The sequence below is a fragment of the Balearica regulorum genome, chromosome 10 (assembly GCF_011004875.1).
Source record: "Balearica regulorum gibbericeps isolate bBalReg1 chromosome 10, bBalReg1.pri, whole genome shotgun sequence".
In the NCBI taxonomy this organism is placed as follows: Eukaryota; Metazoa; Chordata; class Aves; order Gruiformes; family Gruidae; genus Balearica; species Balearica regulorum.
In genome coordinates this window covers 20,198,119-20,222,012 of record NC_046193.1, presented here as the reverse complement: position 1 = coordinate 20,222,012, position 23,894 = coordinate 20,198,119, and the positions used below count along the sequence as shown (strand labels likewise).

The window sequence follows — 23,894 nt, the reverse complement described above, 5'->3', positions numbered from 1 at the left end:
TTCAGTGGCACTTGCTCAGATATCCTTATTATCATCCAGCTTCAGCTTTCATATGGGTTTGTTACAATAATAATAATAATAAGGGTTCATAAAATGTAGCTATTTTCATATAAATATTGTCCAAGTGACAATAGATTTTTATAATGGGCTCCAGCGGTGGCCAGCAAACGCTCTGTGGTGTGTTGTTGCTGGGAGTGCACACTGCTGCAGGAAATGAAAACAACTTCAGAAGGAGGAAAGATTAAATACAATCAATCCATCACTGTACGATAAGTAACAGGCTTTCAGAGTTTTAATGGACTAAATAGTGTAATGTGTTTGGTTTGGTAACCACAGGGTTTAATCAAGTATTTTTAAATTTTTAAACAGGAAATGGCCTTTTATCCAAAGGATATACACATTTGCAGCACATAAATCAGATCCTGAGTCCCAGGATCCTGATCTCATGGTCTTTACCATGCAATTAACTTTAACTCTTTTTTCTGAAGAAACTCCCATTCCGCAAGTGTAACGTGATTTGATGAGTTGTTGCTGTTGTTTTCCCATCATTTTGTTGCATTCTAGCTCTTGCCTTAACGCTGTTCCTCTAAACCATTTTCAGGCTGGGGATTAGCCAGGGTGAGCTCCAGGTACGAGGGTGGCACCTGGACCGCCAGCGCGGTGTTGCCTGGCAGACAGCACACCGTCTCAGCCAGCACGGCACAAAACACTGTACAGTCCCATCTTGACTCACCTTTCATTTCTAACCCTTGCCCAAAGTACACCCGTGTTTGGTTTAAGCCCAGCCTGCACGGTTCTGCGCCTCACTGCCCTGCACCGGTATCCCCAGCCACGGCTGCTGGTAAGGGGAATGGGAAGACTCACGTTTAGAGCGCTGAGCACAGTATGGGGTTTATTTAACACTGTACAAATGTCACATTTCAGACAGGATAGCATGTAGCTATGACAGCTGTCTTTTAAATTATGCAGAAGAACAAGCTGAGGACAAATACAACTGAACAGTGGCTTGTTAAAAGAATCTACTGAATACAGCAATGTTTATTCCTTCAGAAAACCCCTAGTATCATTTGGCAATAAAATCAGGTAAAATTGTAGGTGCATGTATTTTCTGACATGCTTGCGAGATATCATGATATAAATACATATTACCAACATAAAATATACACACACGCTCACACATACAGATCTCTCTTCTGAGATTACTGATAACTTATCCTTTGCCAAAATGAGATGGAAAATTTACAGAACATGTATAGTTAATATACCCACTCATGGACTACTTTTGAAAAATCTGAATTCATAAATTATACATCAAGTTAGCAACTATACCTGCATGCATCAACAGGATATTATTACGATGAAGGCGGCTATCTTTTGAAAACGTAGGGGACGCATTAAAACACTGTTGACTGACAAGCAGAATTGGGAGCCTTTCAGCAGAGCTTCATCAGAGACTCTTCTGGAAGCTAAAAAGAGAAATGCTGGGAATCCTGTTCTCTCCAAAGATTCAGACGCCTCTGAATGTAATCTGTGTACAAATCCCCTAGCTTACAAGCAGAGGATCCTCACAGACTATTTGCCCTGCTACCTCCTGCACAAGAAAGATTTTCAGTATTAAAGCTTGAATTTAGGAAAATCTTATTATCCAAAGTTGGTTTTTGTTGGGGTTTTTTTCCTTCCAATTCAAAACAAAATTAGATTAATGTTACAGTAAGGAAGTAAATATGAGTGTAAACATGGAAAACGTTTGAAACGTAAGTGTTCCTATGTAAGTTATGGGAAGCATTTTTTGAAGCGTGCATCAATGAAGGCAGATATACTAGATACAGGGAAATGTTCGTGGCTGTACCTGTGATACTGTATGGAAAAATACTGGAAAAGACTAAAAAAGGTCTTCTCTTTTAAAGTAGATTTCAAGTTAACACTCTCAGATGAAGAATTGCTGTAAAACTGCACGTGAACAAAACACTATGCTACTAAAATGCTTGACAAGAGATGCAAAATAAGCCAACAAACTACTGGAGAAAAACAATCTAGCTCTGAATACAGCATTGCTGTGATTCCACATTCTTGTTTCCTGAGGACAAACCAATGTACATAGATAGCTTCATGTAGACAGCTTTCACAATAAAAATTATAAACTGCTTGAATAGATTTACTATAAATGATAGCAGGGAAACAGATACACATTAATATGCCCAAAATTTTTTGATAATTTTATGATTTCTTTAAAAAACAATGGGAAATGCATTAAAAAAACTGCACCCATGGGTGGAAGTATTTGAGCTAATAAAACTGTATTTTAGATCGTAATCTTCTTTTATAGCTATTTTGTTTTCATTGGCATTTGTTTTCTATTCATTTGCTTCTTTAGTACTGTCTTCTGTGGTATCATGCCACCATGACCAAAGTGACAGACTTTTGTCTCTGCTGGATTAATCAGTGTGTTCTTTGATCCATAACATATGCTCCTAGTAGACATTTAGCACCAACATATTCAAGATTTGTGGTCTGGCGGTTCGGTGCCTGATGTTAACCTAGCTGATAGACAGCTTAAAGTATTTAATTTTATTTGGTTTTATTTGAGCCGGTCTTTCATACATAATAGAGCTTGAACAAGGGAATAAAATATGTGATGTTAAATATTTGGGTTGATATCTTTGCTTGGAGATTAATTTTTTTTTTTTCTGGGTGAGAAAACACTGAGAAGCTGCCCAGACAAATATCAGATCTTCATAGGCCCAGCGTGCACATTTTTATGCACGCCTTAGGCACAGGGTTAGTGTGTTCATGGTCTGGGAAGCCTGTCCTCATGGAAGAGGACACGAGCTCCACACCACCACTTCAGAGGTCCATGATCCTCTCCAGGACATATCAAAGGAAAACAGTGAAGAGTAGGGTTAAGGGGACAGAAGGAGTAGGGTAGTAACCCGAGATATTTTTCCTTTAGTATATCAATTAAATAAAGGGTATCAATTAATGAGATTCAAACTATTTAATTATTTTTTCATTGAGAGGTAGAGCACATGATTTATGGCTCAGCTACTCCTTTACTGATCGCACTGCTATAAAGTGCTGCATAGTATATTGCTTTCTACTATGTCATGCCCAGATAGAAACGGCAAGTGTAAAATGGGATTAACTGCCCTCAAAATAGTCTGGGCTTGAAATTACTTATACAAGGCCGATGTCAAAACTCCCTTTCACTTCGGAGGGTGCTGAATTACCTCCTCGTCCCCACTTTCTACGGCACACAGGCTCATCCCTGTCTGTGGCAGACCGGTACTGGGCCCCAAAATAGTACGTGTAATATAGAGGAGAGAGGATCTTTTATGGTCGGTTGTTGTTTTTTTTAAAGCATTGTCCTGCCATGAAGAATTAAACAGAAAATGAATGGAGAAACCAAATGTCAGCTGCTCCCTTAGAATTCAAGGTTCAGGAAACTCTGCTTAGTGGGAGTAGGAAAAGACTGGCAGGCTGAAATGTAAGAGAGTAATTGTATTATAAGAAGATTATAGAAGATTATTTTTCTTGCGGGCCCCAGATTTCTGCAAAAACAATCCTGAATTGCATCCTACAAGGCAAAATGAATTCGCCCATTCCTCTGAATGACAGGGTTTTATTAACTGCGTATTCATTTGGTGTGCGCAAAATTAAAAATGGGCTCCTATTACAAAACGTTACATGCATCTTTCTTGCGTTTGACAACATGGAGCTCAATGTGATTAACAATGTGGCGGTTCATAGCAAGAAGAAAAATAATTGTTTTTTCAATATACAGCCCCCATAATAATTCAGAAATCAATATGCATCCTCAGAGACTTTCCCCCAGCAGAGGTTTGTAGGAAGCAGGGTGGCCTGCCTTCATTTCCTTATGAATGTGATGCTGTTGCAGCCCTGGCTAGCCTGGCCTTTTTTTTTTAACGTTTAACTATAACCACTGGGACTGGAATCATAGCTTCTAGTGGCCTACTATGAATATTAATAAGACACTGGGCCATGGAGTTCCTTGCTGATTTTGACAGTTTAAAGGATCAGTTAGTTAATTAGAAGATGACATGGCACATCGCATCCCTTGGCTCCATCCTGCCTTCTGTCTCCTCTTTTCATTTCCTTTTTTGACATGTTAGATTACATCATTACTTGTAGTTTCACTTGTTAGCTACACCATGAAATGAGAATATTTTAAGCTGTAATTATTGTGATTTCTCTCCTCTGTTAAGAACATGAAACTCAAAGAAAGCATACAGAAACTTGAATTTCAAGGACTTAGGAATACATGCTTGGTAGTTTATAACCTTCTAACTACAGCCAATAATCAGAAAAAGATTTCAAGTAGCACAGAAAATCATGTTGATCATCATACTGGCAACCAATCTAGTATTTTAAGTAGGTGCCCCCCTGGCCTGTGCTTTATTTGTGAGTTACTTAATGCTTTCCTAGGTGTATTTCTCAGAAATCTAGAGTCTCTTCCCCCCGGCCATGAACTAATTGTGCCTCTAGACATGTACATGCAATTCACTACATTCACTGTGTAGTACTATCCTAAAAAAAGTATGATTTTTCTATCATCATCATAGTCAGAACAGACAAAAATAATATGAACACAAAGCACGGTACTATGCAGCAGCCCTCTCATTTGGGGGAACAACAAAGGATAACAAAGATGGACAGTGGATTATGAACGTTAATGTATTTCTCAACTACACTTGATACCCCAAAGTAGAGAAGCCACAACCCAAAATATAAAAATAAAAAAATAACCTGCAAAGCTATTATCAAACCATAAATCATAAAAACTTTCAAGTTTTGCATCCCAGTGTCATTCTGCAGTTGACCATCAGGACAAAAGTTCTGGACACGTAATGAGACTTTAGAAGAACCACAACCACTTATTTTGTGTATTACTAGATAATCTCATTAATTAATATTTGTCTTCTAACTTACTTATTCTGGCTGTAAAACTCTTACCAAGGACATTGGTGTGTTTCTGCAGAGAAATGCAGAGAAACACGTGGGCCTCTCACTCTCAGCAGGCTTGCCAGTCTGCAAACAGGAGAGTCTGTAGGAAAATCGGATTGTGGTCTATGCACCGTGGAAAGCCAGCAGCTCTGGGGCTTCCTTGGGAATGACAAGATTAGTGGGTAAATGTGTCGTCTGATGGGAACGATCATTTCTGGGTTATTATTGGTATTCATCACTGTGTCTGATTGCCTGCGTACTTTCACATTTCTCTTATCAAATGTTTATATTTGTGTATTCCTTTCAATACCACTTAATCAATACTGGTTATCAGAATACGTATTTTGAGGGAAGAAATTGCAGAGGAAGTATATCTACATAATAACTCTATGCAGTTAGCCAATACAATAACCTATGTAGGTAATTTATTTTTTTCCATTAAGGTAAACATGTAACCTACCATTGATTCCCAGGGCTTCAGAAAAATACAGTGCTAATAACAGGTGGAAATTGCTTCCATTGAAGATAAAGCTGGCTAATGTTACCTGTAGAAGGAACAGAGTTGGGAGTTGTGTGCTCTCCAACACAGACTTTACTCATTGAACTAGAATTCCTTGTTCAAGGTGAACCAAGTTAGCCATGAAAAGTGTCTTCTTGTATCAGAGAAGGCATTAGCACCTTAGAGTGTCTTTTATCAAATCAACGTTATTGCAATAGTATTGATTTCATAGTGAAAAAAGAAATGAACCAGCATCGCTGCAATTTCATAGGCTGGTGAGATTATTGTAAAGAGGATAAATGGAAAGCAAATACGACACTATATTGTTGGTGTATTTTGTACACTAAACAGTAGAAAACACTGCACTAGAGCACTCGATCGGACCTTAACCATCTTCTGTATTCTGCCATAGTTTCAAGATTATGTTTCGGTTGGCGCTGGGAAAGCAGAGGTGAAGTTCTTGGCACAGGCACAGCCTGTCTCTGGGATTGCAAACCAGCTGGAGTCCCCATGTGCCTCTGTTACTTCTTTCTCTTCCCCCATACATCTCATCTATCTATTGTGACTGTACTTGTACTGAAGCAGAGATGACCGCTGCTCCACGTGTGCAGGACCCGCAGAGTCCTGCGGTCACTGCCAGCCCCTCTGTGTGCCCACACTGGAATTGATCACACAGACCAGTGCTGGAGCTAATGCCAGTCTCCTTCAGTGGAAATGCATCTTTCCCAACTTTAAAGACAGAAATGAACGCTTACGTTTCCTTTGTTCCTAAAAGCCTTAAATCTCATTTCATTCAAAGTCTGGTCATCTTCTGGGTCTTTTCTGCATAGGAGCTCTAGCTGACAATTAGCAATCAGATTCCTCATCGTCCACCTGAACCTAGAAATGAACACAAAGGCAAACATAAAAGGAACTTTTTTCATTTTGACTGCCATTAATACTTAATATTCCCACATATCCTTTTCATCAGATGGTTAATATAAAACCTAATGAACCATAGGTGGCATTCCTGTTTTCCTCTGTTTCAAATTAAATGTGGAGCAGTAAAAACTGAGAAATGAAACTTAATATCTTTTCAAATAGAAATGGCTTAAAATTCATAATATGAATACAGTAGCTAAAATACAAAAGGGAGTGAAGACTCTGATCCTTAGCAGGTCCTGGGAGTTTCTGGCCATATATTATTGACCATTATTCTGCTGACCCTAAGGGGAGTTCATCTGGAGACATTAAGGTCAAAGAGTAGAAGCATTTGGACACAGTCAAATGGATTTTACACCTTTGTATCTTTCTGACATCACTGTTTTGCTTCAGCAAACTGCCTAATATCAGATATATCCTACTGGGTACCTTTCTAAATCACTTCAATTTTCTTTGTCCCTGGGCTACAGTTATACGATCAGGATCCAAAGCTATCACAGACTATGATATACTATTTTACTTGCTCGTTTGTATTAGAATGAACTTTATTAGCTTTTGGGCACGTGTCTATCAGTTTTAAAGATTAAGTATTATGTCAATAGTTTTTATGCAGCATTCAAGTACACTGAATCATTTTGCTTGCTCTAAGATTATTAAAAGTGTATTATCGCTTTTACAGAAAACATTTTTATTTTAAAATGAACCATCACTCATAGCAGTCTGTGCTTACCAGTGCTATCCCTCTAAAGTGATATTTCACAGCAAAATCAAAATCGGGATAGATGCTCTGTAAGTAATTTCAGATTTGAGAGCATGTGAACCTTATAAATGCAAGTGTATAACTAACATTTGACTCCACACTCCTATGCTTTCATTATCCACTTTCTTCCTTTAAATAGTCTTAATTTTCTATTTTATATTCTTGTAACTGGTAACAATAACTACAGCACTATTACCATGTAAAAACTGACAATTTGTGCAAGCTTAATTTTGTCCTTCTTCTTAAATAGAAACTATCTAGTTAAATAACCCGTAAAATTTACAGAGATGAGCTTGGCTGGTCCAGTATCAAAACCAGGAAATCAAAGATGCTTTTTTGCGGGGAAGCTGAGGTTTCAGCTAACATGGAAGAAGCTTTTAGGGTACAAATCCAGCCTATAATCAGATTTTCTCATTTCCTTGCCAGTCTTCTGTACTTTTGGTTTTGTGGTTCGTGCATTGTGTCACGGATGGGAAAATGGACGAGGATAATGTGTCGGGGATTTCAGCTAAAGAACAACTATTTAAGGTGTGTTCTGCCTCCAGGTCCCTCACTTGGGCATTGCTAGAAGTATCACAGCTGGCAGATGGTGATTTTGGAGCTGGTTTATAATTAGGTGAAAGAGCACTCCCTTTTTGATTAGTTCATTCTCTGTCCTCAGTAGCTAAAACCCTGTTTCACCCACTTCCATCATGGTGTCACCACTGTAAATCCAGCGTGTACATCCTCGGGTTCAGGGATCGCCTTTTGTCTTAATCTTTGACCAAGACCTCTTGGCACCGCTGTAATAGACACCCAAAGAGGCAGCCCACAGCAGGAGGAGTTTCGTAGTCCTTAGGTCAGCTGTTAGCATCCTAATTCTCCCCTCAGAAGGTCTTAGTGGCATATTAAACAGTTATTTACCCTATTCTGACCTCATCATTTCTGCTTCATGAAAGGCTGAATTAACACAATGGCGTTCTCATATCTACTGGCCTTGCAGTGCTTACAGTGATGTTGCTCTAATGTTCCTACAATATTACTGTCATTCTCAAGTGGCATAAATTAAAGAGATATCAGACTCCTTCGAGAGCTTAGAGGACAGAACCGTTCCTTCAGTGGTTTAACAATAAATATAATTTCATTTAAGTTACTTCTGAGGATTGGAACACTTTCAGAGATGCTAAGTGGAGCAAATAAGGATCTCAACATTAACTGATGGGAATAAAGCCAACGTTTTACATTTGCTGTCACATCCTCTCTTGTGGTATGTTTTAGTTTAAATATTTTGGCTCTGGTCTTGAAGCTTCCAATGCATAGGCAGATTGCTATGCCCACATGCAAAAAAAAAAATACAGAATTGAGATCTTTTTGCTGTTGTATTTAGAGTATGTATTTAATTGTTGTGCCTGCACGATGCCATAGAAAATCCTGGTTTGCTTTCACGTATTCAACAAAGGACTTTTTAGAAGGGTGTTTTTAAAGTAGATCCACACTGATTAAATGTACTATTAAGAACACGACACTTCACAGCTATGGGTGGATTGTAGTATTGAAAATTTGCAAATAAACACAGGGAAACAGAACCCAGTCTGAACACATTCTCAACAACAAGGCACTCAAGCTTTACTAGAGGCTACACTTTGAGAAATTCCAGATACTTACTTTAAAGTAGAGTTGTGTAGCACAAACAGTTTTGTTTCGCACCACTCTATGTAATCATAATCTGTACAGTTTCCTGACTTCTGTTTATATAACACACCAATGCGAGAATTATTTATAAAGTCACAGCTGTTCTCTTTCCTAGCCTTTGTTTCTCGCAAGTCTTAAATATTTGTAAAAACAAGAAAAGTAATTAAAGTAATGATACATTAAGCAAACATTAAGCAAACATTTCCCCGATCACACTGCTGAAATAGGAATCATTTGTTTAAACAAAACTTGCTAAGTATATGTACAAAAATATAATGTTAAATAGTTGCTACATACTAGGAAAGCCAACTTGCATTTAAAGAAACAAAATAAACAATGCCAAACCGTTACTAATATTGCAGTCAGCCACTCAAACATTAGGAACTCCCAGAACCGAGTGCAACGGATTGGTGTTTGCCCAGATCTGTGAAGTAGCTATGTGCCATCTGCTCCTCGCACAAAGGACATGAGTTTATTCTCGCTGGTGGGAACTGCTGTCTAAGAGCCAACACTTGGCAGCGTAAGTCCTTACCCTTGAAAAACTGGCAGAGAGCGCTTTTTAGCCTTTGAGTTCCCTAATAATGTTCCCCTCCAGGGTGCAGGTCCCTCACGAGTGCTTTATTTCCCTCTTTATTCTGATTGACCATCCCGTGCAGACAGGCAGGACACCTCACATGCATTGGTCTCTTGTGGATTCCCCTTACCTGCCAACACCTGACATGCTTAATTGTAAAATAAATCAAACATCTAAGTAGCAGAATCAGTAGTTACAAGCTGAGAGGTTGTAGGTTGCAACCAAGACAAATACAAAAAGCAAAGCCAGCCCGTGGTCTGTGGCAGGATTCCCTCCTGGCCATCACCCACCGTCTGCCCAGGAGATCCAGCCTCCCGGAGATGAGAGCAGCACCCTGCCCTTCGGGGTGGCCCGTGCAGTCTGGCTGCTTTCCACCTTCTGTTCCCTGGGAATTAGCTTTTGGACACAAAAGCAAATGTCTGATAGTCGGAGCCAGGTATCTCGGTAAAAGGGATTTTACAGACTTGGTCACATGTAATCAGTCAGAGAGCAAGTAATCTAGATAAATGCTAATGAAAGCTCTTGCTGGCACCTTGTGTATTCAAAGGCTATTTACTATTGTTCCTAGTCAGCTGGCTCGCTAACTTCCCATTCAGTCTGTATTGCTCAGATTCAGCTGGGACCACTAGAATATTCACGTTACACGCGATATAAGCCATCCACTACGCGTACATTTTGGTAAGCTCATTATCTGTGGCACACTAGCGAGACCACACATGACACGTTGTTAACACAGATGACAGATCCCGTAACGAGCTGCCTTATCTGGACAAACCAAAGGAAGCCAGTTTACCTCCACCACGTACGGCACACCTTGACAAGGGTTCCTGTAACACACTGGGCTTCCCTGTGTACGTATGTAATAAAGCAAGTGAAATCGCACAATTAACATCCGCCCCACGCCAGACAGCTCAGGCGGCTCTTTCTGGCTGTCTGGGTCCAGCAGTGAAGAGCACTGAGAAGACCTCTTTGTTCTTCATGTCAGTCCTCGAACCTCACAAAGAGCAATTAGGAAATGGAACTGCAGCGCTGGGGCCTCATCAGACCTTCTGGCATCACCCACCGACCTCGTTCATGGTGGAAGAAGTCTCCTAAGAATTAAACTGAAAACTCGTAGCAACTTTTTACTCAGAACATGCAAACTGCAAGAGCTTAAAAGCCAAGGAAATTTAGCAGTTTTCACAGGGACAACACAAATCTTCCCTCTGCCAAACTTCAAATTTCTGTTTCAAATTACACTGATACTAAAACCTTCTCAAAGAAAACATATCCAGAATTTCTTCACATAGGCAAACAATGTATTTTTTTTCTGTAATCTTAGTCTTGGAAATGACTAAAACACTGCAGCTGAAGCGTTAAAAAAAAATCAAAAATAAAAAAAAGATTAAAAGCAAAAATCAGCCTTGGACAATGCCCAGAACACAAGTTTACAGCCCAAATGTTTAAAGTTTGGCAAAGTACCATAAAAACTAGTCTATATTAACCAGAGGCAGCACTACCATTTCTGCCTATGAGATGAATAGAGAAATACGAATTAGATTTCAATAATGGAAAACATCTCCGTTGAGATAAGCGCTGGCCTGACTGTCAGGCTAGCTTATTTACCAGAGCAACAGTGCAACAAAGCCAACTGCACCGTTAAGCCACACTGTTTGCTGCTGAGCAACGTGCTTAGGCTTTGTTAGCTGAAGAATCTGAAGCATCACATTTATGGGATCGCTCCTCTCTCACATCAAAACAAGTCTTATGCTGGACTTACTCGCCTGGCCTGATTTACGGATTATCTTTTTGAATCAGACAAAATGTTATCTCATGTAGTCTATCATGTTACTATAGGAAAATGATAAATAGGTGCATTTCCGTTGAAACTGGAAATGAAATATCCCGCATGTTTCTGTTTTGTTTCTCATCAGATCCAGCTGCATGCTATTTCTAAAAATATTCCTGACTGAACCCAGCCACCTGAACTGAACTACAACATTTAAATAGTACCTAGTATTTAAGAAGAAACTTTATTGCACGGGATAAAAAAAATCATAGGCAACATTTTTGAAAGTTATACATTAAGTTGCTTAATCAAATTACATAACCAAAAATTATCTAATCAAAGCCATAAACTTTTTTACAATTTCTCCGGGGTCTTTTTTTTTTCCACTTCACTTGCTTATCATCATCATCTTTTCTGCTTTTAGGGAACACTGGTTCCCTCATTCAAGAACTTTCCAGTTGTTTGAGATCCACAGCCACTGGCTGTCAACCAACTTTGGAAAAGCCCATGGTACGTGGGTGGCAGGGATAGCCTGAATCGTTCCTCAGCTTAGAGGGCCAGCAGTAAGATCCAGTTTACTCTATCTTGCTCTAACCTTGCATGTTCTACCACCGTTGCAGCAGTAATCTCATCAGGGAAACATCACAGTCACAGCACAGGGATGGAGTCCCTGTCTGCTTTCAGATGTTTGGCAGGGATTTGAAGAGGTCTCGTTTCTTTCTTGTCCTCTAAGGAGGGAGATTTTGCTACCAAAACACAGTCTCGGAGTTAAGGGACCCCTTCTTTTCACAGTCTCTATTTACTAAAGTTTAGTACTAAAACATATGGACAGCATGAACTTAATTTCAGTAGCTGATCATTTTAATGCAAAATGTGAGTCAGTACAGTTGTAGCAATAGCTGGGTATCCTACCAGACACCTACGTACAGAGGTTGGACAGATGATCCTTGCACAACATTTCCATTGCCATCTACAGAAACTTGCTAAGCCCATAGTCTGAAACCAGTGAGAGAACCACAGCACGAGGCGCAGGCGCTCTGCCATGCAACACCTACTTCAGAATTAGACTCTTGGTCTCATTCTGAGCTACTCTTCTTTATAGCAGAATGAATTGAAATAAGGATTATAAAAACGCACACTTTCTGAATGCTTAAACTGCTGAAAACAGTGTGGTCAATCCAAACTCGTAACACAAGGCAGTGTTTCCTACAGACTGGAAAATATCCATAAAGCTTATGATTTATGAGTACTTTTCTCATCCACTGGGCAGTTGACTGATGTTTTATCCTTTACATCTATGGCAGAGATTTAATGTGGATGTAGGCACTCAAATATTGAATAGTCATAAATGCCATACTTATTTTATTGTGTATCTTTTTATAATCCGGTAAAGTTTTCTTTTTAATATAACAATATGTGAACCAGTCACACTCCTCAAATACAACAAGAGTCAGTAGCACAGATGGCCATTTTTCAGTTGGTATAAATATTAATCTAAAGCTAATCTGTAAATATTTATCCAAGGCACTTTTTTTTATCCCCCCCTAAATCCACATACGTTCACATATATCTCTTTTGCTTTGTAGTCAAGTCCTAAGGCTGCACATAGGCTTTCAGGGGTAGAGATGGCCTTTCTGTGGTGTGTTTGTTAAACACCTAGCTCAGTCATCTCCTGCTATAAAACTGGGGCTCTCAGATGCCACCACAGTATGAGAGGAAAATAAATGCTGCTAAGCATATTCAACTTTGCCACGGCCACTGCTGAGTTTTGTACTATTACATTCATTTCATTGTGACTTACATTTAAACTGTACTTCCAGCCTGCTTAAATATGTTAAGAATTATCCTGAGGGATCACAGTAAAATGTAGTCATGTTTATTTGTAATTGCTACAAAATGGTTTACAAAATTGTTAGTGTCTTTTATTATGCCTGCTACTGTAGCACTTGCCTGTTAATTAGAGAAATTTCAGCTGTCATAGCTTGCAATTATAGCTTCTGTATCACTGTCTGTTATGAATAGTCAATGAGACTGATTAATATGCATGAGTAGCAGTATATAGCGTGTGCATTGGAGCAGAGTGCCGCAGCCGGAGCGGAGCAGCAGAGGGAGTGCTGTGTACTGCTAGGGAAGGAGGGAGAGCACGAAAGAAAAGAGCACAGTTGCTCTGCAGCACCCTGTGCGATACCACCGTGCACTGTTTCGGTCCAGCCGACTCACCTAGGGGCTTTGAAGGATACCTGCATGCATGCTTGCTAACAGAGATCGCTGTGGCTGCTCTGGTGAATAAGGAAGATTATTTCTGCCACTTATTTAAACATGGGATGCAGTTTGTGCACTCTGCAGAAGCAAGAAGAACAGTACAAGTTACTGTATGAAGTTTGTCAGGTAAAGAATTAGATTTCATTTCTAAAAGCAAATGTTCTCTTTTAGGCTTGTGACCACCATTAATGACAGGGAAAATGGAATACCAAAACCTGCCTATACAAGTGGAAATGAAAGGGGCTTTGCCTTATTTGATATGGGTATGATAAGGATTATGATTTTATGATGTACCTTCCCATTCACACTTGCAGAACATCAAATATTGAAATGCATGCTATATTGTACGTCAAACTTCTTAGAAAACTTTATGTCACAAAATAGGACTCCAGTACGTATCAGGCAAAATTTCTTGACAAGGGTCATAGCCTGGTCACATGCTCTTTGAACAAGTGAGGAAAGCCATGCAAGGACAGTTTTGTATCTGTTTACAAGTACGTACAGACACTTCTTTCTGTGCAATGCATTCATTCAGTGCTCAGTCCGGTCTTTAAGTGCCTGTTCCTGCCAATGTAAGTTTATGTGTAGTTGTTGTAGTTTTTGCACCTCTGCGTGTAGAAATACCAGCTAACAAATGGTTAGAGTTGACAGCAGATCAAAATTACTACTCTACAGATGTTTATATGTCAAATTATTCATATTAAGCATGTGATACGTTTTCTAAAAATGTGATAACACACTAACATCTATTACAAAAATTTTGTTTCCTGTGTTTCTGTTTTTCCTTCTGTCTGTATTACCTCCCTCCTTGAAATGTCTTACTCTGTCACATCTGAAGTATGATTTGAGCCAAAACAGCATGATGGAACCATGCAAAGCAATGGCCAGGTGTTTAGGGACATACTCTTACTGATCTCTTCTGAAATAATCATAGGCAGAAAGCTTATGGTTAACCTCTGCAAATGTGAAGTGGGTTGTCTGTACAAACCCTCCAGACAAACAGAAACCTCCCAGATCCTTCAAGCCGTACTTTACCACCTCGCCATCCCTAAGGCGGTTTAGAATTAGTGACAATTACCCCCAGCCACAGGAGTGAGGTTTCCCAGCACTGTCGTGTTCGGCACTCACCGGCAGAGGGAATTGCTCAGCGATGCACGGGAGTGACAGAAATCCTGTGGTCCTCGCTGCGTTACCACCTGCATCTGACCCCAGATACTGATGTCACGGACAACAAAGTGAATAAAATATGTGGTTTGTATATTACGCTAGTAGGGAAGTGATTAAATTTTAAACACTTAGTTTTGATCAAATTCTCACTCACTGACTCACTGACACTTTGTGGAAGAAAAAAAACTTGTGAGAGCAAATAGGAAGAGATGTTTACTGTCATTTCTATTTATACTAACTCACTTCCACTTGCTAAGCTGCTATGCATGTGATGGTGGGCAGAATTTCAGAGAAAGGTAATCAGATTTCTCGGACATTATTCTGTACTGAGAACTAGTTTCAGATGCTGCCTGCAACAGCAGACCTGGTGCCAGGTATTGTTTGTGTGAATCCTCTGTTCAGATCAGGCAGTGACTGATGCAGTTACTTATCCCCAAGGTCGCCGAGTTTTCATGCAGTCTGTGTTTGAGGGCTATCAGTTAATCGCATTCAGAAGTGCAACAACCAGAACAAATTGAGACAGCAACAAATTCTGAATATTTTGATTGTTGAGGAAGCTTGCACAATTTTTTGTTGTGAAATGAAGGTGGCAGAGAACCTTTGCAAGTTACTGACATCTCCTAACAGATGCAGGACAACATTCTTTAAATACGTGTCCTTAAAATCAGTCACAGGAACAGTCCCGCTGATATCCGAGATGACTAAACTATCCAGAGCTGGCTGCAGGTGCAGATCCCTGGCAGTAGCTCGGATTTAGAAATCAACCTGCGAAGTACTGCAACCTTGTTTCAGCAATGCGTGGAGCACAGCACCCAGCACCCCTGATAAACTTTAAGCATGGAAACCCTTTGGGAAACATGGTTGGAATACCCACAGCTTCCGCAGAAGTGAGAGGTGCATGTAATCCTATAAAACTGGGATTTCTAACATAGTAAAGCCTGAATTATTTAAGACTATGATATCTGATTATTCCAGAATATAAATTATCATGCAAAATTATTTTAACAGGGTACTACTTTGATATCTCTGTTTCACGAGATCGGTGGAAGATAATTCTATAGCTTAGTGAGTACATCCAGGTAATTAAATGTCACTATAACTACAAAAATGCATCCAGTTAAGAGCAATCAGTTAAAATTTAATGGTGAAGGAGGTAGAGAATCATTTTCATTTAAAGTAACAGGATATAAAAGACAAAAGTTTCAAAATATGCTAACAAATACATCTTATAATGGTTTTATTATGTATCATCCATGTAACCCTAATATCATGGGATAAGATGACATTGCCATTTCTGGGAAAACTAAAAGAAGCTTTTTTTTAAAGTCTGAATTAGGCAAAATTTGCCTAATTAGGATATATTAAACATTGTTACAATTAAATCCCTTTAGCCTTATTTTTTAAAAGTTCATGATTCTGAGATGTAGGAATTCAGAAAACACTTGCAAGAATTAATAATAGTACATAACTGCACTTTCTCTATTAGGCCAAGAGCTTTAGTGTGGCTGGAAAATTAATGCTTCAATAAATTACAATTCCAGAAGGTCCAGTACGTCTGGCTCCGTAAGTCCTCATAACAGAGAGCACAAAGAGGATCAAATATACCAGGGCTCAGGCTTTATCCCTTCCTCATCCATAGATAATTCAGAGAGATCCTCTTCATTAAGGGCTTTGGCACATTGCCTACAATTTCTTTTTTGGGCCGCTGTGAGCTTAATGATGCAGAACAATGGTCTTCCCTCTTGTTGAACACATACCTTATTGTACCTTTAATCACATAATAAAAACCAAATTAAGACACCTCATCATTAAAATCTATTGTAGCTGTGCATATCAATGCTTTGTATTACAAATACAAAGGGGACTGTGGCAGCTTGAAATCTTGATGCAGAAGAGTGTCACTGATGATAAGCGTGCTTGTGGCAGCAACACGGTGCATACAATATCTTAGATGTATCCTGAGGTTTACTTCCCAGTTGCATGTGGCATATGAAATGAAGTCATTATATGATATTAGATGTTGGGTTTCTAGTTAAAAGGAAACTTTATAAAGAAGATTTTTAAGGTTGTGAAAATGGAGGCAGAAGAAAGAACACCAGAAAATTGCAAGAGTGTTTTACACCAGTTTTCCAGTTTGCTTTTCTCAATGTCATCAGCTCCTATACAAACAATAACAGAAATAAGGGCTTTTCCCTCTGTAGGAAAATTCCTGGGGGACCAAAAAGCAATCTCCATTGAAGGAAGCTTACAGAAGAATGAGTCATCTGAGAGAGCGCTTTTCAGCTTGTAAAACAGAAACAAAAGATTAGGACCTCAATTTAAGAAACTTTCTGAGTAATTATTTCACTCTTAGCGCATATACATACACAATTTGGGAGGTAAGCACACAGTGAAATCATTTACTAAATAGACACTTAATATTTCCAAGGATAAGAACATAGAGTTTTAAATCAGCGATGACAATAAACTGGATGGGCAATGCTCAAAGCTGTTCCCTGGGATTCAAGATGATGGAGTTCATCCAATTCTCATGATGGGAAGATATCATAAAAACAACCCATCAAAACTGGCACTTCCAGCCGAAAAATCATGCAGTGAGTATGGAGACTAACCCCTTCCTCCAGGCTGTCCCGCCAGAAGAAGGGTAGAAACGCTGGCAGGAAAAAGCTCAGGTTGCCACTGCCCTTGCTTCAGATGATCCGAGGTCAGAAGATTTCTGCCTCCATGATTGTTGAGCTGGCACCTCTCACGAATACTAAAGTTCATATATAAATAAACAGTTGATGTAATGACCTTTTAGCGTTTCAGTAACTTGAAAGCCCCGTTCACATGCTCTTGGCCTGGCATGTCTCTGAGACAAGTAAAAATGACAGCGTTGGTACAAACAATAGTGAGCAAGCTGGATTTGTCCTTTAAACTAGACTAAGTTACAATGTGGCCAAGGTTATATAAGCACCAAGGTCAGCATACAAATTGCTATGCTAATGAGAAGACGGTAGTGATGAGGAATTAACCGACACTAGATTTCATTGGCAACTTCCAGCAGCATCACTTGCGAGGACACTATTCCTGCAGCAGAACTCACACGCAAACCAGTTGCACTGAGCTGATCACCGATACAGCTCCCTTTGCCATTAGAATTCCATTCACACTCTTAGACTTGCAAAAATTAGACTGAAGTAATCAATCATCAAGAAAGCTTGATTCAAGGAAACAGTCTAAGTAGACTTAACCCTACTGAGCAATGCTCCAAAAGTGGAGCTTGCCAAAATAAACATTAAGGTCAAAAAAAAATACTAATCAAACCTGTTAAGACTTGGGAAACAAAGATAATTGCCTCTGTACATATGCTTTTCACACCCTCAAATTTAATTGGGCAGCCTGAGAATTAGTTGGTCTACATTTCAGTAGTTTTCCACGTTAAGACCGAACTGGTTGTGCCAATTATAGTAAACTGGTCTACTTGAACTACGCTGTATGGCTTCAAATACTCTGTACATACAGTCTGTGCTGCAGCTGAAATTAAGAATAGCGTTGAAGTTATATTCTGTCACCTCACTACCATTAAACTTGGCCTCAATAACAGTGGTGACCCTATCACACTTACTTCAAAGTAAGCATGTGTTTGCTTAAACAAGATGTTAATTCCAAGGGCTTTGTTCTAGACAGGGTTTTCTACTGTCAAATTAGTTCAGCTGTAGAAAAACTCTGCTTGACAGACTGGAGACTCATAATCTTCAGAAAACTGCCCTTTAATGATTGTGGCGCCTGTCTGTGGCTCAGAAGTCCCCCTTCTTAATTAGACATTTACCAGAAACTGGCAATTGAAATTTTCCTCTTCACTTGACGATGAATAATGCAGTACCTCAGTTAGGATTTCTCTGGAAGATACTCTTTATTGCATGCTAGAGGAATATTTTGGTCATTAAAGGAACATAAACAAGATGTGATATGAAATAAACAAAATGCCTAATGGTCACCTGTGATATAAATGGGTAATTTAACCCACTGTGCACCTGAAATACCTTACTGCTTCATAATCTTCCTAAAATCTATGGTGCTTTTCTTCTTTACGTTGAGCAGATAAAATGCTTAACCATAGCATAGCTCTATTTGGAAATTTTAAGTGATAAATGATTGAAAAGATGAGTTTTGTAATGCTTTACACTTACGCATCTGTTTAATGTTATAAAGCAGGTGGCAAGAAGTCACAAGGGAGAAGGCAGTAGGGACAGTCGCTCTGTGCTTTACTGTCACATGTCAGACATGGGCTGGGAAAAAGGAAACATATGGAGTCATGAAAAAGTGCAGATTTAATAAATGTGTTTTGGTGTGTTCATTAATAATGAAACAAAAGGTCAGGCTTCACTTTCACTAGGACAGGACAACTCTACGTTTATATGTACGTTGGGATTGTTCCTTTCAGAGACTCGGTGGGTAAATGTCAGTAGGTCCAGCTAGCCCTCCTGAACCCAGTAGCCAGCCAGGGATTTGGCAGGAGGGGACAGAATAAATAATATACAATAGACACAATCTTTAAACAAGATTACAATATTCACTACTTTAAACAGTGACTACTGAAGGAAGCCTTCCTATTAACACAGTATATCTTCAGGCAAAAAGCTAGATGCCACCATCTCAAAGAAAAATGGTAAGCATCATGGCAGTATTTTCTTACTTCTGCCAATCCAGTGATAATTCTGGACGTGGACATGTTGTAGGTGACTGGACACACCATCCACTGCTACAGGAACGAGGCACTTCTTCATTTCATCTCTAATAGCTGAAATTTCTTCTGGCTTTACAGTGAGACACCACCATTCCTCAAACACTACCATCAGACTCCTTGGGAACACTTGAGAAATAAAATGCTTCACAGAAAGTGTATTGTACCATCAGACTAAAACCATATTTGGTTTATGCATTTTCATGGATCATATGTATTTACACTGAGTGAATTAGCTCCTACAGCATCATTTTAGATAAAGTGAACATTCACATTTTGAAAAATCACAGCTGATAAGAAAGCCTTTCTAAATTTGGCAGAGTTGCTTGCAGAGTGCAAGAGAAGCTCTTCTACCTGACCTGACAGTATCTGTGTAACTGCCATCAATTTTAGCCAAAAAAAGGAAAATAAAGGTGGTTTTATCTATAGCACACTATGAGAATTCTAGGCCATGGTCAAGCAGGATGGGTTGGAAGGTAGAATGAGGTGGTGGTGGGACTTCTACCTACACAACAGCTTCTGAGGTTTGCATTCTTCAGCTGAGAACACTGCTCAACTGCTGGAAGCAGATGGCCCAAGATTACAAAGCCTACTCCGCAGATACCAGGTAGCTACTGAAGTAGCAGGCAAACCCACTTGGATCTGTCACTACTGCTGGCTTCCCAGATAGCAGCACTGGGTGGTTTTTTCCATCTTTTCTTGGCACCAACTTCAATAACCCTCTTCAGAGCTATCCATAATTGCTCTTTCCCTGTCTTACATCACTGAGACGTCTGTGGAAGAAGGGAGGGGAGAGGGAGGATGGACTAACAAACTAGAAATGATGAGCAACAGTGCAGAAATGAGAATGTTATGAAATGGAGTAATCTTAAACATGGTGTCTTGGAGATCAGTGTTCAGGTTTCAGTCGTGGTGTGCTCTCATGTGACCTTGGGTGGATCGATAACTTGTTTTGTGTTTCATCTTCTCATCTGTACAATACTCCTTTTGTCTTTCTGCTTGGAGCAGGCTCTCTAGAGGAGGCACTGTCTTTTGTTCTGTGTTTGCATAGTGTGATACGCTACTAAAATAATATTATTTTAAGGCCTGATCTATACACCAACTTGTACTACTCTGATTTTAATCGTGGTATGGTGTAAATATTGCTATTTGAGCTGTAGGTGCTGGAAGGTCATAGCAGGGGAAAAGTCCCTCTAAGTATGTCTTACTCCTACAGCATTCTGCCAGCACCCTCTGCATGCCACTGTTGAAGAAAGGTGGCTGGTCAACAGGGACTTTTGGCCTGATTCAGTACAAGGATTGGTTTCTTATGTCACTCCAATTTAGCTTAAATCCATGTAACATTTACACTCTCAACTAAACAGATTCATCTTTTTATGCTATTTACAATCATTGTGTATTATATCTCATCACATGATATAAATGAAACATCAGTATGGCAGCACCTCTGTTTACTGCAATTACGTTGTGCTAGAATGATAAAAGGAGAGACAACTCAGGACATCAAGTGACTTAGAGACTTGCATAGTCACCCCTTGTTACAGGATTTGTATTTTAAACATAAATATAGAAAGGCACAGCTTTTATAAGAAGTAAATTGTCATTCAAAAAAAAGCTGTGATTTTCTATACTAGACAAGTGCACAGACATAGGTTTTGCCTCTTGGGAAGAGCACATTTAAGAAGGGCAAGAGCATTTCAATGTAACGTCACAGCAGAAGCAGCCTACGGTGCCACACTGGAGCATAGTGCTATACGTGGGCAAATCTAGAGAATGAGAGAAAGTGGGTAATTGCACTTGCTGAATTCTGGTCATTAGTAATTCATGATTATTTATGGCTGTCATTTGTACCTCACTCGTAAGTATAATTGATGGGCTCCCTCTGGGTCATGCTACTGAAATGGCCGAGGGAGTCATTAAAAAGGGAGGGCCTGTAAACTTCTGTCTGTGTTTTATATGGACCAGGGTTATTAAGTCATAAACAGATACACAAAAGATCACTTGTTTAATGCTGAAAAAATATGAAAAAGTATTTCTGCCCTGATATAAAATCATTTAACATGATGAATACATATTTAAGAAAAAGGAGCTCCAAGTAAACTTTGCTTATAGAGAAAGTACAAGAGTCTCAGAAGCCCCAACATGAGTCTAAATCTGTTTTCATTGAAGCAGCTGATAAAATTCTCATGTGGTTTTATTTTGAGTCCTGATACACAGGAGCAAAGCCTGAGAATCCAACCAAAAGCAGGCAAATTTTAGTATGCTATGTACAGTACTGGTGCTGCAATGTTAATATGTAAATGTGCTAATTACTAGCAGAATAAAAATTCCTTTATTTCAAGGGTCTTTCTCCCAAGATTTTTCATTTGGAAGTTAACGGTTTAGAGAACAAATGTATTCTGTACTCTTAAGTAAAGAATTTTTCTTTCGTCTGAACTATTTTGTCATGGATGGCTCACAAGGCAGAAGGGAAATGCACACACATGGAAACAGTCTATTACTAAACAATATAATTCTGGGTTTTTTTGAAAAAGAGAGAGACTGTCCATATGAGGGAAATAAAAGAGGGATTAGATGGAGCTGCAAGAAGAATTAACCTATATTTTGAACCTTCTTTCTCCAGTTCCTGAGGAAAAGGGGGTTTAGAAAATGGGCTTTTTGCTGCTCTAGTTTCTATAAAAATCTTTAAAGTTCTGCTACTTTTTCTTAATATGCAGACTTCTTAAGAACTTGCTAAAGAAGTGAATCAGACCATAAAGAGTGTTTTAAATGGAGCACAGACATCTGTAGTCTAACAGAACTAGCATTTTTATAGTGCACTTCCCAAGGATTTGCATGAATTTCTACAAAGAAAAGCTGCTTACTCATTCTTAAGCAAAGAAGTTTTTTCTCTGTGACATTTGTGAAGCGTAGAAGAACCAACAAGCCGCACAATGCATACAAATGTTTACCATTCATGACATTAAACCCGTATAAATCAGTCCAACTTGATGGATGGAAAAATAATTTTCTTTTACTGAAACCTTTCTAGTTTCTGTTGTATACCAACATCCAGCAAACAGTTACACACTATTTAAGCGAAAATAAAGTGCACAGTAAACTCTTATGCACAGGGATTTTCTGGCTTTCTCAACCTTTCAGTTTACTACTACTGCCAGTGTCCAGAGTTACTTCATCTATACTCACAAATGCTGTTTGCACAGGCTTGAATGCAGAACTCGCATACGTTCATCGAGTGTCCTGCCCCATGCTCTTCTGCAAACCGTTTTCTAGCACGGCCCTGTCCTGTTGCCCTTGCGTCGCCTCTCTGGGTCTGCAGGGCTGCCGGGGCTGCTGTGCGTGCCACCCCTTCTTGTGTAAATAGCCCAGGTGTGTAAATTCTGCTAGCGCAGGAAAAGAGCAAGAACAAATGCTGGGTTTTGCATAAGCATTGTATCAGAAGGAAAAGAAAATAAGAATTGGTGGTAACCAGGAGGGAATTTTGTCTACAAGTGGCACATTTTGATATATCTGAAAGTCTCCAATTTATGTCTGCTGTCAATGAAGTGGCAATTAATTAGTCTTCTCTACCCATTCAGAAAAATAAAACATGGAAATAGCTTACCTTGCTAAATAACTAAACAGCAGCTATTGATAAAATGATACTTATGTAATAGCACAACTGTGTATTATCTTATCAAAATGTCTTCCTCATACCTCAAACAAAAGAACATGTTTTCTAGTAACAATGCCATCATCTCAGTCATGGCTGCAAACTCCCACTGACTTGTGCAGGAGGTCCAGCCTTGTCCTCGCAGTGTGAAGGCTGGAGGGCTCCCAGCCTCCAGACCACGCGCTGATTTTGACCTCAGGAATATTTGGCCTGAAATTATCATCTAAGTAATGGCAGTTGGCTCAGGAATTGCCGAAGGATACCAAACCTCACAGTAGAATAACTGTTCAAGTAAAAGCACGTATGTAAGGTGTAAAACAACATGAGAAAATCTGTCCTCACAAAAGGTATTTCGGTAACATATATTCAGAATCAATAGAGGAAGAAGGAGATTTCAGCAGGAGGGATTCCAAACGCCACGCACAGCTCTGACAGAGAGAGAAGCCGTTGCATATCCAATACCTTACACAGTTGCAGCACTGTAAAATTATACAGAAAGGCATGTCCTAGCTAGGTAGTGCAAATTCTTCACAAGCCTAAAAACACAAGGTTTTTTCCTGTTTTCCTTTTCTTTAGTTTATCTGTCCATCACTGATTTGTTCTTTCTCCCTCTCTAGTGGCCATGTGTACCAAGCATCCCATACTCCATAGTATATATGCATCCAACATTAGATGATGCAGGTTCGTAATGTGTTGCAGTTGACAAGCTACTTAATAAGTAGTTACCAAAGTAAGAGAGATTTGAAAACAGACTCAAGAATGTGCTCGGGTCTTCCCAAGACTACACCCACCACATCCTACTGCCCATTTTTACTCTTCTGTCTCCAAGGTGGCACTCGAACTTTTCCAGCCTTTTTCATGGCTCTTAGAAGTTTGATCTTAAAGAATAGTCACGTTTTATTTGTTGTTTTCACATCTCCTAATTGTCATGG

General features: G+C 39.4%; 1 protein-coding gene across 2 annotated transcripts in view; it reads left to right on the top strand.

Annotated features, from left to right (window-relative positions):
* PDZRN3 (PDZ domain containing ring finger 3) overlaps nt 1-23,894 on the top strand; it is a 143,065-nt gene that overhangs the window by 95,012 nt on the left and 24,159 nt on the right. The window contains exon 1 of one of the 2 annotated variants that reach the window (XM_075762460.1): nt 13,460-13,543. The exons of the other annotated variant lie outside the window; for it this stretch is intronic. Within the exon in view, the coding sequence (XP_075618575.1) occupies nt 13,475-13,543 (69 nt within the window). The 5' untranslated portion in view covers nt 13,460-13,474. Of the gene's footprint in view, nt 1-13,459; nt 13,544-23,894 lie in introns of those variants that run through there. 2 annotated transcript variants of the gene reach the window in all.